A 13,707-nucleotide genomic window follows, 5' to 3' on the forward strand; every position below is an offset into this window, starting at 1 on the left:
ATCAGAGCGTTATTTTAAAACGTTTGATCTAGTAATTAGCATGCTGTTGCCTGTGGGCCTGTGGGCGCCTTAACTAGGGACACCTGGTGGCAGCCGTCCTGCCGACTTCTTGGGAGCAGAGAGGAGAGCCGGGCAGCTCCAGGCGTCTGCCTTGCTCTAGGGCCTGGGGGAGCTCGGGAGCTCTGGCATACATTTCGCAGAGAGGTTGAAGACGGGGAAGTTGATGATTTTCCCCGCATCAGGTTCACAGAGCCCTGGCATCTGTCCTTGGGCCCTGCGGCAGGACCTCCCGGACCCTGCTCCATTGTCTCGGGGACTGCAAAGCCTGCCCCTGCTTTGCCCGCCCCCTTGCCTCGCCCCCAGTCTCCTGGGGCAGCCTTCCTGGGGGTCTGGGGACGAAGGCAGGCATCCTGACCGCGAAATTGTGGGTGAAATGCCCTAGCCAGTCATTGTGAGTCCCCTAGCGAGGTCATAGAGCAGGGAGGCTCCCCCATCACCCCCAGGCTCAGCTGGAAGCCTCCTGCTGGCCTGGCAGAAAGCTGGCATTTCCTGCCCCGTGGGCCGAGCTCAGAGCTCAGCAGGGGTCAGAGAGTGACAGCCATGCTTCCTCCCTGAAGGGGCCGCCCTGCTGTGAGCAGTCAATAAGGGAGTAAGGTGGAGCCACCCTGTTCCCAAGCCATGGGGCCTCTCATTTGACACATGGGGAAACTGAGGCCCAGAGGAGACAGAGACAGTGGCAGTCTCATGGTGAGCTGAAGCTGGAGTGGTCTTGGGTGGGCTACAGTGCTGCCTGCCGTCTTGTGATGCAGACTTTAAGGGCTCTGGAGCCCTGGGCCACAAGGGACAGAATCCTACTCCCCAGTCCCTTAGCTTTCGCCAGGAACCTGGTCCTGTGCTGAGGCCGCTCAACGCAGTCAGACCCGTGTTTTACCCTCAGGGGACCCCTGGCCTGGTGGACGGACTCAGATAGACGGACTGCACGCAGTGTGGCCTGGTCCAGGACAGAGGGAAGCATAAGAGATGGGGCTTGGAAATGGGTGTTGAAGGATGCATAGGAGTTTGAGGGAGAATGGGGAAGGGAGAGCCTTGGGTAGTGTCTGTCATATGGCAAGGCAAGGGGTGGGAAGCCTTTCCTCTGACTGCCAGTGATGAAGAGGAGGCTGCTGTGCGTCCTGGAGCTCCATCCCCACCGCTCTCCCCTGGCCCAGCCTCAAGGCCTTCACGGCTGCACTCCCCCTTCATGGACTACCCTCTTCCCTCAGTCTCCTCCCCAGCTCTTGAGGAGATGCCGCCTCCTCAGCGTCTTCCCTGACCTCTGGAATGGCCTGCACCCGTCTCTGGATTAACTCAAGTTTTTTTTGTTTTTTTTTCCTGGCATGTTTTTTTTTGGTCTGTCTTGCCCAGCACCCCGTGGCCCCCAAGCACGATGTCAGCGCATAACAGAGGCTGGGCAGACGCCGCTGATGGAGTGAGTCGATGCCGAGCATGACTCTGGCAGCAGGGCCAGGCCACAGCACGCTCACGGATCTGAGCTGTAAATGGGGCCTGGGGCAGAGTGATCGGCCTTCTGGAAAGAACCTACCCTCTTTTCCCGGACTCCACGTCTCCGAGGTCAGCCTCCTGCCCATGCTAAGGTGAACCCCAGAGCCCTTAGAGTCTGTCAGGCCCTCCCAGGGAACCTTCTATACCTGAAATAAGGCCAGATTGACAAAATAGGGAACCAGAAAAAAGGAAGCTAAGAACACAACCGTCACGTGCTCTCCGACAGAGAGCAGTCGGTTACGGGGAGGGGGGGCGCTGAGGCCCTAATCCTGGCTGGCCCTTTGTGAAGAAATAAATGCAGCCCCCAAGCTGGGGCCTTCCTTGCTAGGACCAAGACAGCCCTGGAGGGCTCACTGGAGGGCTGGTGGCTGGAGTACAGAGGGACTGAGGCAGGGCACCTGGATGCCAGGTCCTGCTCTCGGTCAGACTGGTGACCTTGGGCATGGCTCCTCTCTGTAACTCATTTCTTCCTCTCAAAGAAGCTTGGGCCACTCCACCTGGGACTTCTCTGATGCAGGGAGCAGAAACCAGGTACTGGGTCCTAGGAGCTCAAGAAACATGCTAGGAGCACTCACAGAGGAGCAAGGGACTTGGAGAAATCTTGGAAGGCTTCATGGAGGAGGCATCCTTTGAGCCTGAAGGAGGCATTGTGTTCCGAGAGGCAGACAAAGGCATTCCATGGTGAGGGACCAGCTCAGGCTGAGGCTCTGAGGTGTGGGGCATTCCAGAGACATTGGGAGCCCAACCTTAGTTCTCTGCTCACTCCAACTGTGTCCTTTTTTCTTATTGATTTATAAGAACTCTTTATATATTAAGCACATGGATCCTTTTTAATAACAAACACTTATTTATCTTTTGTTTTCCTTATGGGTTTTGACAACATCATACGTATTTTTATGTTGGCAAATGTTCCAGCCTTTCCTTTGGTGGTCTTTCTGGTCCCAGGCTGCCTCTTGTGTCCTTACCTTGGGTCCTTGCTCTCCTGTGCATAAGCCGGCTGCTCAGGACATGTATGAGACCCACATTAAGTGGAAGCTGGAAAATTTACAGCTGTGTAAAAACCAGAAGCGATGTGCCTTTGCTGACTTGTGCCTCCCTGGGGGGTTCCTGCCCATCATTCCTTTTTGCCTGGAGTGGTGTCCAGCTGAGGCCCTAAAGGGGCCTGTGACTCTGCAGGGTGAGGCAGGGGCTCATAGCTGTGTTGAGGGGGAGGGTGGGGACAGGGAGTTCCCAGCTGGCTGGCCAGTCTCCATGTATTCACTCATGGAAACCCCATCGCAACCCCATGAGACAGGTGCTATGATTAGTTCCATTTTACAGGTGAGAAGACTGCAGTTCAGAGAGGTTATGTGGCTTGCCCAAGGCCACACAGGAAGCGATGGAGACAGGATTTGAATTCAGGCCTTGTTGCCCCAGAACTCTTCCAGTTTCAAGCTCTCTTATGGCCCTTGGGCTCCCCATTGCCTTTGGGATCAAGTCCAGGCTTGTTAACGTGACATCTGAGGCCTACTGGGGCCACTGTTTCTTCATCTGCCAAGGCGCCGCCTTGGGCTCTGGACGTGCACATGCTCCCCTGCCCTGATATGATGGTGCCAAGGCTGTGCCCCTCTCTTCACAGCCTCCCCGCAAACCCCAAATGGTTTAGATCCTGCAAGGGAGGGCTGGCAGGGCTTCTGTGGAGCAGCCGGGTCCGCCCCTGGTTTGCAGTCAGGGTGGGCCTTGCCCAAGGCCCAGTGCCTGGGGAGTGGAGCTGGAATCTGCACCCAGACTGCGGGACTCTGGTGCTCCCCACGACGCCCCGGGGTGACCCGAGCTGCTCTTGGCTGTGTCACTGTGCTACGGTCGGTCGGCTGGTCGCAGGGAGGATTCTCTCCCCTCTGGCTCGCTGCCTCCTGCTGGCAGATACCCCTCTAGGAAGCACGCCTCCCGCCACTGGGTTACACGCCTGCCCTGGGCTCCCCAGGGCCCGGTGAGTTGTGACTGCTGACTTCTCACCGTCTGCCCCCGAAAGGCAGGGTTCCCCATGAAGGAAGGCGCCCAGTGCTTCCCCCTCGAGTCCTTGGTGCCCAGCAAGGACTTAAAGAGGGAGACCCAGAGAGGGGCGGAGCCCTGCCCCAGGTCACACAGCAAGGTGGGGAAGAACCAGGAGCCCCAGGAGGGCCCCAAGACCCTCCAGGTCACCCCTTCCTGGGACTTCATGGAGCCCAGGGAAGGGGCAGTGTCTGCGACGGTCACCCCAGCAGAGGGCGCTGCTGGAGGGCCTCTGTTCTCTGCTTCTCCCAGGGGCCTGGGGCCAAGGACACCCTCTCCCGCCTGCTCCCGCCCTCTGTGAAGGGTGTCCTCAAGATAAAAATACCGTCAGAAACATCCGCTGCCGTCGGTGTGAGCGCTGTCCACCCTGCGGGGCCGGAACCTTCTGACCTGGCCTCACCTCGGGCTCGAGGGTGGACGTCGGCCTTTTCTGGCCACCTGGTGCAGCCTCTTCTTGGAGTTGACATGTCCGGCCCCCATTTCCACGCCACAGAATGTGAGGGGCCCATGGGGTCAGGGTCACTCCAGGTTCCTGCGGCCACCGCTTTCTGAGCACCCTCTGTGGGCCGGGCTGGAGCAGCGAGGCTGGCCCTGCTCCGGGGGCTGATGTGTCTTGTGGTTCCTCGCGGGCCAGGGGGCTTCTGAGGACATACGGCAGCCACAGGGAGCCTCGGGCACAGCCAGCTTTCCGTCCTGTTGGGAAGGCTGTTTCTGCTCTCGTGCCTGAGTGGCGTCGGGAACGCCGGTCTCAGTGAGTGCCAGCAGGACCCGCACTGCTGCGCCGCCTCCGTGGGCAGACACCGAGGCCAGGGCGGGCCTCACCCTCACGACAGTCTCCTGAGGTGCGTGGGGTCTCCTCGTTTTGCAGATGGGGAGTCTCAGGTCTCAGTGGACTGGGCGGCTGCCAGGCCCCTCCAGGGAGGGTGACAGCTGCCACCTCTCAGAGACCTGCTGGTGCCAGGCCCAGTGCCCGGCCTGCACCTTCATCACCAGCTTCTGTCTCATCGTCTGGGAGGCCTGGCAGGTGTTGCCAGCCTCATGTTTCAGGGGAAGCTGAGCCTCAGGAAGGGGAAGTGCCTGCCCTGTCCCGTGGGTGGTTTCGGCCCCAGCCCCAGCCTAGGCCCTGCCCTCCCCTGCGGGAGGCTGTGGGCCAGCCTGGCCTGTTGGCCCTCAGTCCTGGTTGTGGGGAAGCACCGCTCCCACATCCCACCTCCCCACCCAGGACTGTGACCGTGACCCCGGAAAACATTTGTGGGACTTGGCAGGGTGAGCTCACATGGTGGCTGCCGTGGCCCCTGCAGGTGGCGGGAGCGCTGGCCAGGGCATCCGGAAGGCTGGCTCCTGTTTGCAGAGTCCTCATTCACCCTGTGACTTCGGCAAGTCGCTTCTCTGCTCCACGTCTCAGTACCCCGTGTGTCAAGTGGAGCTAATTTTGCCTTCTTCCTAGATAAGAACACATCCAGCTGGATTTGTGGTCTGGGAATGCCCCTTCCAGGTAGTAGGGAGTGAGGGACGAGGTTGGGAGAGCCTAGGGCAGGCCAGGTGACCAGCAGGAGGTGGGGAGACGCTGCCGCCCACGCTTCTGGCCCCCATCCCTGCTTGGCTCCCCATGACCCTGTGGCAATATCCCACCTCCACTGCTCAGAGTTCTAGCTCCAGGTGACTGGGGCAGGTGACTTAGTTTCTCTCAGCTTCAGTTTCCCTGTCTGTCTAGAGGGGAGAATCGTCCCTCTTCCAAGGCAGGGCTGTGAGCGTCGGGATGACTAGCCAGCTGCTGAGTGTGCAGGGTCCGGCACAGTGTGGGCCCACTCGGGGAAGGGCACGGACCCAAGTCCCTGCCGTGGAGGTTCCCAGCTGTGTGACATTGGCTTGTGACGGAACATCTCTGAACCTCTATGTCCCCATCAGTTTTTAGAGTGGAATGGCGAGAAGCAAAGTGCGGGCCTGTGGCATCTACTTTCAGCATGAGGGATAGGGAAGAAGGGGCTGGGGACCAGGGGACTTGGAGGTGAAGAGGGACTGAAGGGCTACTAGAGACCAGGTCATCCCCTTTCAGAGCAAGCTGAGAGAGGGGAAGTGACTCACCCAAGGTCACGCAGCTTATGAGGGGCAGAGCTGGGATTTGAATCCAAGTCTGTGTGCCTTTAAACCTCTGTCACCTGTCCCAGGAGCCCATGAGGTGCAGGTGACTCACCAACAGTTTCCTTAATCCCAGCCAGAAAAACCAGTGTGACAATCCTGCCTTGGCTGTAACCTTGGAAAGGGCAGGCCCCATGAACTCCCTAGCTGGGAGGTGGGGAGGCCAGAAGCAGGTCAGGAGACTCACCTCTGGGTATCCCCAGAGCCCCTGCCCACCCCACACTCCTCTGATTCTCATGGCACACTGGACAGGAAGGCAGGGGTCCCCTTCGACAGGTGCGGAAATTGCATCTTGGGAATTGCAGGGACCAGGTAGGATGTGTGTGTGCCCAAGGCAAGTCTCTGGCAAATTACTGATGTGTGCCCATCCATGTAGTTAGCCATGCGCCCACCCGCTCATCCATCAAGTCATCTATCCCACTCGCCCAAACACCGTATCCACCCATCTGCCCACTCATCACCCATCCTCACACCCATCCACCCACCTGTCTACCCATTCATCCATCCCTCTATTCATTCATTTATCCATCCACCCATCCACTCATTCATTCACCCATCTACCTATCCAACCATCCATCCATCCACCCAACCATCCATCCATCTACCCACCCATCACCCATCCATCCATCCGTCCATCCATCCATTCACCCATCTATCTATACGTATACCCACCCACCCATCCACCCACCCATCCATCCATCCACCCAACCATCCATCCATCCACCCACCTACCCACCCACTCATCTATCTCTCCATTCATTTCTCCACTCACCCATACACTCATCTATCCATCCATCCATCCATCTATCCATCTACTCACCCATCCACCCACCCATCCACTCACCCATCCATTCACCCATTTATCCATCCACACACCCATCCATTCACCCATCTATCTTTCCATCCACCCATCCTTCCCTCTATCCATTCATTTCTCTACCCACCCATACACACATCCACCTGTCCATCCACCCATCCACTCATCCACTTAGTCACTCACCCATCCATCACCCAACAATCCATCCATCCATCCACCCATTCCCCATTCATGCATTAATCCATACATCCACCCACTTACCCATCTACCCAGCCATCCATCCCTCTATCCATTCATTTCTCCACCCACCCATCCACTCATTCACTCACCCATCCATCCACTCAATCATCCATCCATCCATCCATCCATCCATCCATCCATCCATCCATCCCATTCATCTACCCATCCATCCACCCACCATTACCATTCATCCACCCATCTACTCACAGATTACCCATCTGTCCATCCATCCATCCATCCATCCCTCCATTCCTTCATCTAGCTATCCACTCAGTCACCCACCCATCTACCCTTCATTCATTGATCCATCTATCCATCCAGCTATCTACCTTCACAGTTATCCATCCGTCTGTTCCTCCATTCATCCCTCCCTCCCTTAATCCATCCATTCTTCTATCCATTCATCCACTCATCCATTCACCCATTCACCCACTCATCCATTCTCTCATCCAACCAGACATCCACCCTCACACCCAACCACTCATTCACACATCCATCCACCCACCCACCCATGTATTCATTCGTTCATCCATGTATTCATCCACCTACCCATTCATCCCTGCATCCATTTATCCACCCACCCATCCATCATTCATCCTTCCATCCACCCACCCATTCATTCATCCACCCACCCAGTTATTCACAACTGACTCCAGGGTTGGTGTTGGGAAGCCTCTGCAGGTGGTGGCTAGGAGTACAGGCTGAAGGCTTGAATTCCCTCGTGATTGTAGGAGAATTACCACATTACCCACTTCTCTGGAAGAGTCCCAACCTTGTGGGATTGTGAGGATTATGTGAGATGATGTATGTAAAATGCCTGCTATAGTGTCTGGCATACTGTAGGCACTCACTAATTGTCAGCTGTTATTTTTCCCTGACACCCCATCTTGTTCTGCCCTTCTCTGGTTCTGGATGGTTGCTATGCTGTGAAGGTGTGGGGTCTCAAAGGTGCAGGCCAGAGGCCCCTCCACCTTGTGGGGCCCTGGGGAAGTGAGCAGAAATGTGTGTTCATGTGGTTACATCTTACTTGTGAGCTCCTCTGAGAAGAGCAGCACCGCCTGCAGTAACTTGGCTTTACTCTGTTAACTTTAGGGTGTTCTAGTGACTGGATCCTCTCCAGCTGGTGCCTGGAAAATGGCAGCCACTGCTAACTCAGCCTTGAAGACAGTACTTTGCCCACTCAGCACCATTACGTAGAAGGCAGAACTCAAGAGGTAAGAGAGAAGTCACTGAGGTGCTCCTGTGCATCTAGGCGTTCCTCCCACCAGACTCACCTGCACACCCTCCACCCCTCCAGCCACCATGCCATCTGTTCATCACCCATTCCCCACCCATTCATCTGCTCAGCCCTCCACCCACCCACCCTTCCACCCGCCAAGCCAGTCCCTCTATCTGGCCACCCCTGTTGTCCACCCACCCATCTGTCAACCCGATTTATCCACCCACCTGCCGGGCCACCCACCTGTTGATTCAGTCACCCTTCCACCCATCTCCTCATCCATCCCATTCAGCTGCTTAGTCCTTCACCCTTCATCTGGCTAGGGGGCATTTGCTGGGTGCCCCTCTTTACTAGGACCTGCATCAGCCTCTCTGGACCTCTGAGCTTAGTCAGAGGTGGCACCTGGGCAAGATCAACTCTCACACAACATGGGAAGTAGCTTCTGGCCTGAACAGGAAAAGCCCAGTGATATGGGATCATAAAGGGTTTCATGGAGGAGGAAGGGGAGGAGGAGGAGGGGAAGAAGGAGAAGGAGGAAGGGAGGGAGGAGAAGGGGGAGGAGGTGCAGGGGGAGGAGAGGGAAGGGGAGGAGGGGGAGGAGAAGCGGGGAGGGGAAGGGACGGAAGAGAGGAGGAGAAGGGGGAGGAGGAGACTTGGTGTTGTGGGCATCCGGGAATGGGGGCCAGGGTTCAGGAGCCTTTGATGTGGGGAGGCCACCGGAAACCCTGTGAGGAAGACCCAGGAGACAAAGCTTCCGGTGCGAGTGGTTTCCTGGGAAGAGATCCCAGGAAGTCAGGAAATGAGGTGAGAAAGAGAAGGAGGTAATAAATGGCGTGCCATAGATACAGTTACTGCTGGGGCGCTGGCACCCACTCCGGCTGGGGAGGCCAGGGAGGTGGCACCCACGCTTGGCCACCCCTCCCAGGGGCAGCTTTCTGGGGCCCAGTCACCTGCTCCCGTCTGTCACTGATCGAAAACTGTCCTGGCAGCATCAGCCCCCCTGCCCTCTGAGTGGCAGAGCGTGCCCATGGCTAGAGAGAGCTTCTGGGCAGAAAGACACTGTGGTTGGTGTAGGAATTGAGACAGGTGGGCCTGAGGCGGTAAGGGCCTGGGATACGAGTGGGGCACCCACCATCCCATGCCCGGCACACAAGGACACGTTGCTGCTGCGTCTCTCCTTGGGCCTAGCCTAAATTTGGCATAGGCAGTTGGCATGGCATTGGACCGAGATGTTTGCGGGCCATGGATGAGCTTGGTGGGCAGAGGCCAGCTGAGCCTCTGGTGGGGAAGTTTGGCCTGGAAAGGGGATGGGCACAAAAGGTCATCATCTTTTCAGATTATGAGACCTAGGAATGCTGCCCCCCACTCTCCCCCTCCACATCAGCCTGGGCTCTCCCTAGTCCAGCCAAGCTCCCTCACTGCCACCAGGGTGCCCAGCACATCCTTGCCTCCCACTCTTGGCTCTGGCATTGCCCCCCGGGAGTGCCCCTCCTGGTTGCCCATGCCCAGCCTGGCCTTGATGTGGTCCTACACCCTGGGCAGGGCCTGGCCCTGCCTCTCATGCCCTATGTGTTGGAGCAAAGGCATTGGCCCAGAGCCTCAGTCTCCCCATCTGCAAAGGAAGGGCTGGGCTTTCCTGGCCCCTGTGCTGCATCTGTTGAATGCTGACTGGATTAGGGAAGAGTCCAAGCTGTCCTGGACGCAGTGGGTGAAGCCCTGTGGCTGAGGAGTGGTGCTTGGCTGGGTGAGGCTGGAGCAGGTGCCTTGGGCGGCAGGAGTGGGGGGCAGGGTGCTGGGGGCGTGACGTGCACCAGTCTTCCCTGCACTGAGTGATCGTGGAGGGGTCTTCCAATGGCGCAGCTTGATCACGAGGTAGAGTGCCCTGTCTCCAAATGAGGCTGAATGGCTGTGGGCTGGAGTGGCAGTGAGGGCCCTTGAACCTGTGCTTCGGAGCGCTGGTTTGCGGCAGCCTCCGTCTCATCCCCGCCTGGATTGCAGAGGCTTGCAACCAAAAGGATTGCAGTGCCACGCACACAGTCAGGCCTCGAGTCTTGGGGTTGCGGGGCACTGGTTTTGCCCTCAAAGCCCAGCCTGGAAGCTTCACTCCTGAAAGGCTGTGTGACCCTCACAGTGACTCAATCTTTCTGAGCTTCCGTTTGCTCATCTGGAAAATGGGGATGATAGTCACAGTGTGATGGCAGGGATGAAATGAGTCCGTTTATTAAAGCTCTTAGAAGAGCACCTGGCAGGTAGTTAGCACTTGGCAGATACTGAGCGCTGTGCTGGTGTCTCGGGAGGTGCCCAGCTGGACGGTCTCTGCGTGGCGGCTGGGGGCGTTGGCACCTCCTACTCTGAGTCCCTGTGTCAGCCTGGGTGGTGCAGGCCCCTGCACTCTCCCTTCCTGTTGGTGCTTTCTTGGTGTCTGGGAATGTGGGTCCAGGCCTTGCCCTGGACTCCTCCCGGATGTCACAGAAACCCGAGAAGCCCAGGGCCTCAGGGCAGTGGGCATGGGGCGTCCAGCTTTATCCGGAAGCACCTCCCAGTGACTCCTGGACCCCACCCTTAGGACATGTGGCAGCTGCCATCTGGCATCCTCTCTAAAAGCTCCCAGCCCAGGCCCTGGTCTGTTCTTCAAGTGGCCTGGTCGCCGGGAGGCTGTGTCTGTAGGCACTGTGGCCAGCAGGAAGGCAGGCTAGCAAGGCGGCCGGGCTGGGACCAGCTTTGCCATCTCCGGGGTCTGCCGGGTCTGCGCTGTCTCCCCACTGCCTGCTCTCTGCCTGCTGGGCTTGATTCGCCGCCCCTTGGTGTTGAAACCGCCTTGTCTAGCTCAGGTAGTGTACCCCAGCGCCCCTCTCTCATTCCCCTCCCGGCGACCCTGGGCCCCTGGTGGGCCAACCTGGGCGTCTGCGGAAGACTGTCCTAATTTTAGTAGTGAGCACCTCGTTCTGGCCCTTGAATTGCTTTGTGGCCCAGGACAAGTCTCCTTTTCTCTTTTGGACTTGGTTCTCCCATCTGTGAAATGGGGAGCTGGCCTCTGCTAAGGCCTCTTCCAGCAAAACAAATTCTCTGAGATGTCGTGTCTTGTCCGATTTCACTGTATGCACCCCACTGAGCAAGAGCCAGAAGGGCCTGTGTGTCCCTGGTGGAGGATATTGTCCCATGTTTCTTAAATTGCATCCTTAAAGGCCGCATGGTTGCGTAATTTCTTGCCACACCTGTGTTTATGCGGGAGTGTTCTTGGGACATTGTTTTGCTTGTGGTGCTGGGGTTTCTATGCCAGGGTCCCCTTCTGGGTCTGTCTTTGTGGTGCTGTATTCACCAAGTGCCCAGTGAGGGGGCTCCCAGCGTCCCGGGGAGGGGCTCTCCCTCACACACACGGGCACACACAGCAGAGCAGAGCCGTGAGAGGCTCAGGACTGACACTCTAGGCTCCAACTCTGTCTCTTCCTGGGACAGGTGACTTTGATCCAAGTCAATTTTGGGCTTTGAGAAATTAAGGAGTGGGGCGTGAACTTGACCTTGTTGATGAGTGTCAACAGAAGTGGGGTTTCCAAGCCTGTATGACACCGTCTGGGCAGGTCCTGGGTGCCCAGCCCTGGTATAGATGCCAGGAGTCGTGGCAGCACCCTCACCAGCCTGGTAGCTGGCCAGTTTCGAGGCCGCCTGCTGCTTGGAACATGTGCGGACCGAGCTCTCCGGCCTTTGATTCTTGTGATTCTGTTCCTTGCAGGCCTCGAGCTGCTCAGAGCACGGGCTGGAGCGGCCATGACCCGCTGGACATCCCTCAAGGCCCTGGGGCCACACAAATCCAGCCCCTGCCAGCTGGTGGCCTCACGCCGGCGTCTGAGTGCCCCGGCCCTGGCTGCCTCCCTCTGGAGGGTCCAGGAATCTGGGGCTGAGCCCCCTTCCCAGCACAGCCTCACGGGTGCTCCCTGCCGCCGGCTCCCTACTTCCTGGCCCAGGCAGAAGCAGTGCCCGCCATTCCAGCCCTGGGTCCCAGCTCCTCAGAATCATGGTGAGGCGGTCGGCCGCAGCGGCGTTGGGGCAGGACCGCAGGGTGAGGAAAGGCGTCCCCTGCAGAGCCTGGGGGCCCATGGTGGGAGACTGTGCTGGAGGTGGTTTAAATCTCAGCTCTCCTGCTTTGTGGCTGTGTGGCCTGGGGGGAGTCACTTTACCTCTCTGAACCTAGATGGTGGGTGCACCCCTGGGTTGTTGAGAGAATGAACTGGGAGCAGCTGCTAATGGGTCTGCCCCACGAGGCGCCTGGGACCCTGCCTGCTCTCCCTGGGTCTCTCTTAGGCGGCAGTTGCTGAGTGCTGCTTGGACCGCCGGCGCGGGGCCCAGTGACCGGGGCAGCGCCTGGGAGTGTTCCATAGCCTGGCTGGGCAGGTGGCTCCACCTTCACCGTCGCTCGGGTGTTTGGAGTAGAGGTCAGAGGCTGCACCCACTCTGCAGCCCAGAATAGTGTGGCCGTGGCCGTGGACGTGGCCAGAAACCCGGCCACGCAGACAGGGGCCGAATCCCGGCACTACTGCCTCCTGCCCAGGGGACTGGGGCACGTCCACTCTGGCTTCTGAGCCTCCAGGTCCTTGTTTGTAAAGCAGGGTAGCCCACCCCTCCCTGGAGGGCCTGAGGGCTGCAGACGGCTGTGTGTGCCGCCCGGCCCGCGGTGGTCTCAGCCCCCCAGGACCTTCTCTTGGGGCCTCAGTGTCTTCGTAACTGAGTAACGTGGTTGCAGGTGTGCCAGGGACAAAGCTCTGTGTAGCTCTGAGGTCACAGTGTGACAGGACTGGGACTTGGGGTGCAGGGTCCCCGTGGGTGGGGAGGGGTGGGCCTGTCCAGCTCCTCAGTGCGGCGCTGATGCTGGAAGGCCCAGGTCTCCCTGCTTCCAGCCTAGCCCAGCCGAGGCAGGCTGCCATCCAGATACGGCTGCGGGCCAGGCAGTGCCATACCACACGCTTGCAGATGCCTTGGCCTGGCACCGACAGGCCAGCGTGGGGCCTGTAGTGGGGGCAGCGCAGTCTGTGTGTCCTCGGGGTGGGCACGTTGGCGGCTGAGAGCCGGCTTTGTTCTGGCTGGCATGGGCGCCCTGCTGTGGGGCCTGCCTTGGGGTGGCCCTGTGTGCATGAGTGTGTGGTAGGCTGGCCCTGAGCCAGGTGCTGCCTGCAGTGAGCTGAGGACAGTGCTGGGAACAGGTGACACCCCTGAGCGCTGTCCAGGTGCCCGGTGATGGCCTTGAAATCTTCCTTAGAGACACGAGAGGCAGGGGCTATGGAGGGCCCTTGGCTGAGGTCAGCCAGGGAGACACCCACATTTGGGTGCCAGGTCTTGCCCTCCTTGGCACTGCCAGTGACCAAGAGGCTGCAAGCATGGCATGTGGGTGGACATTGCGGGGTGGGGCGTGTGGGTGTCCGGGGGGTGGTGGAACCCAGTTTGAGGTGTTCAAAGTGGGTGGCGACAGGGGTGGCCGGCCCTGTTCTAGGCCCTGGGAGGGACAACAGGAAGCAAAATAGAAAACGTGCTGCTGTTGAGGAGTGGGGTCTCAAGGTGGGATGGTGGGGGAGCCCCCACTACGTTATTGTTATTGCTGGCACCATTGTGCCCTCAGAAAGGGCAGTGCTGTGGATACAGGGGGGACGGGAAGGGGCAGTACTGTGGATACAGGGGGGACGGGAAGGGGCAGTGCTGTGGATACAGGGGGGACGGGAAGGGCAGTGCT

General features: G+C 58.7%; 1 protein-coding gene and 1 long non-coding RNA gene across 6 annotated transcripts in view; both read left to right on the top strand.

Moving 5' to 3' along the window:
• Window positions 1-13,707, top strand: part of KCNJ12 (potassium inwardly rectifying channel subfamily J member 12) — a 43,124-nt gene that overhangs the window by 23,221 nt on the left and 6,196 nt on the right. For 2 of the 5 annotated variants that reach the window (XM_037732109.1, XM_017510574.1), the window contains exon 2: window positions 7,862-7,983. The exons of 1 other annotated variant lie outside the window; for it this stretch is intronic. Coding sequence is in view for 1 of the 4 variants with exons in the window: in XM_037732107.1 (XP_037588035.1) it covers window positions 11,754-12,003 (250 nt within the window). In the remaining 3 variants the exon portion in view is untranslated. Of the gene's footprint in view, window positions 1-1,404; window positions 1,635-7,861; window positions 7,984-11,500; window positions 12,004-13,707 lie in introns of those variants that run through there. 2 more of the 5 variants (XM_037732108.1, XM_037732107.1) reach the window with 2 other exon arrangements.
• The window catches only part of LOC108290688, a 14,999-nt gene continuing 6,196 nt past the window's right edge, over window positions 4,905-13,707 (top strand). Inside the window, exons 1-2 of the long non-coding RNA XR_001819670.1 lie at window positions 4,905-4,916; window positions 8,753-8,754. This is a non-coding gene — a long non-coding RNA (uncharacterized LOC108290688). The remainder of the gene's footprint in view (window positions 4,917-8,752; window positions 8,755-13,707) is intronic.

Source organism: Cebus imitator, unplaced genomic scaffold (genome assembly GCF_001604975.1).
Source record: "Cebus imitator isolate Cc_AM_T3 unplaced genomic scaffold, Cebus_imitator-1.0 Scaffold441, whole genome shotgun sequence".
Classification (NCBI taxonomy): domain Eukaryota; kingdom Metazoa; phylum Chordata; class Mammalia; order Primates; family Cebidae; genus Cebus; species Cebus imitator.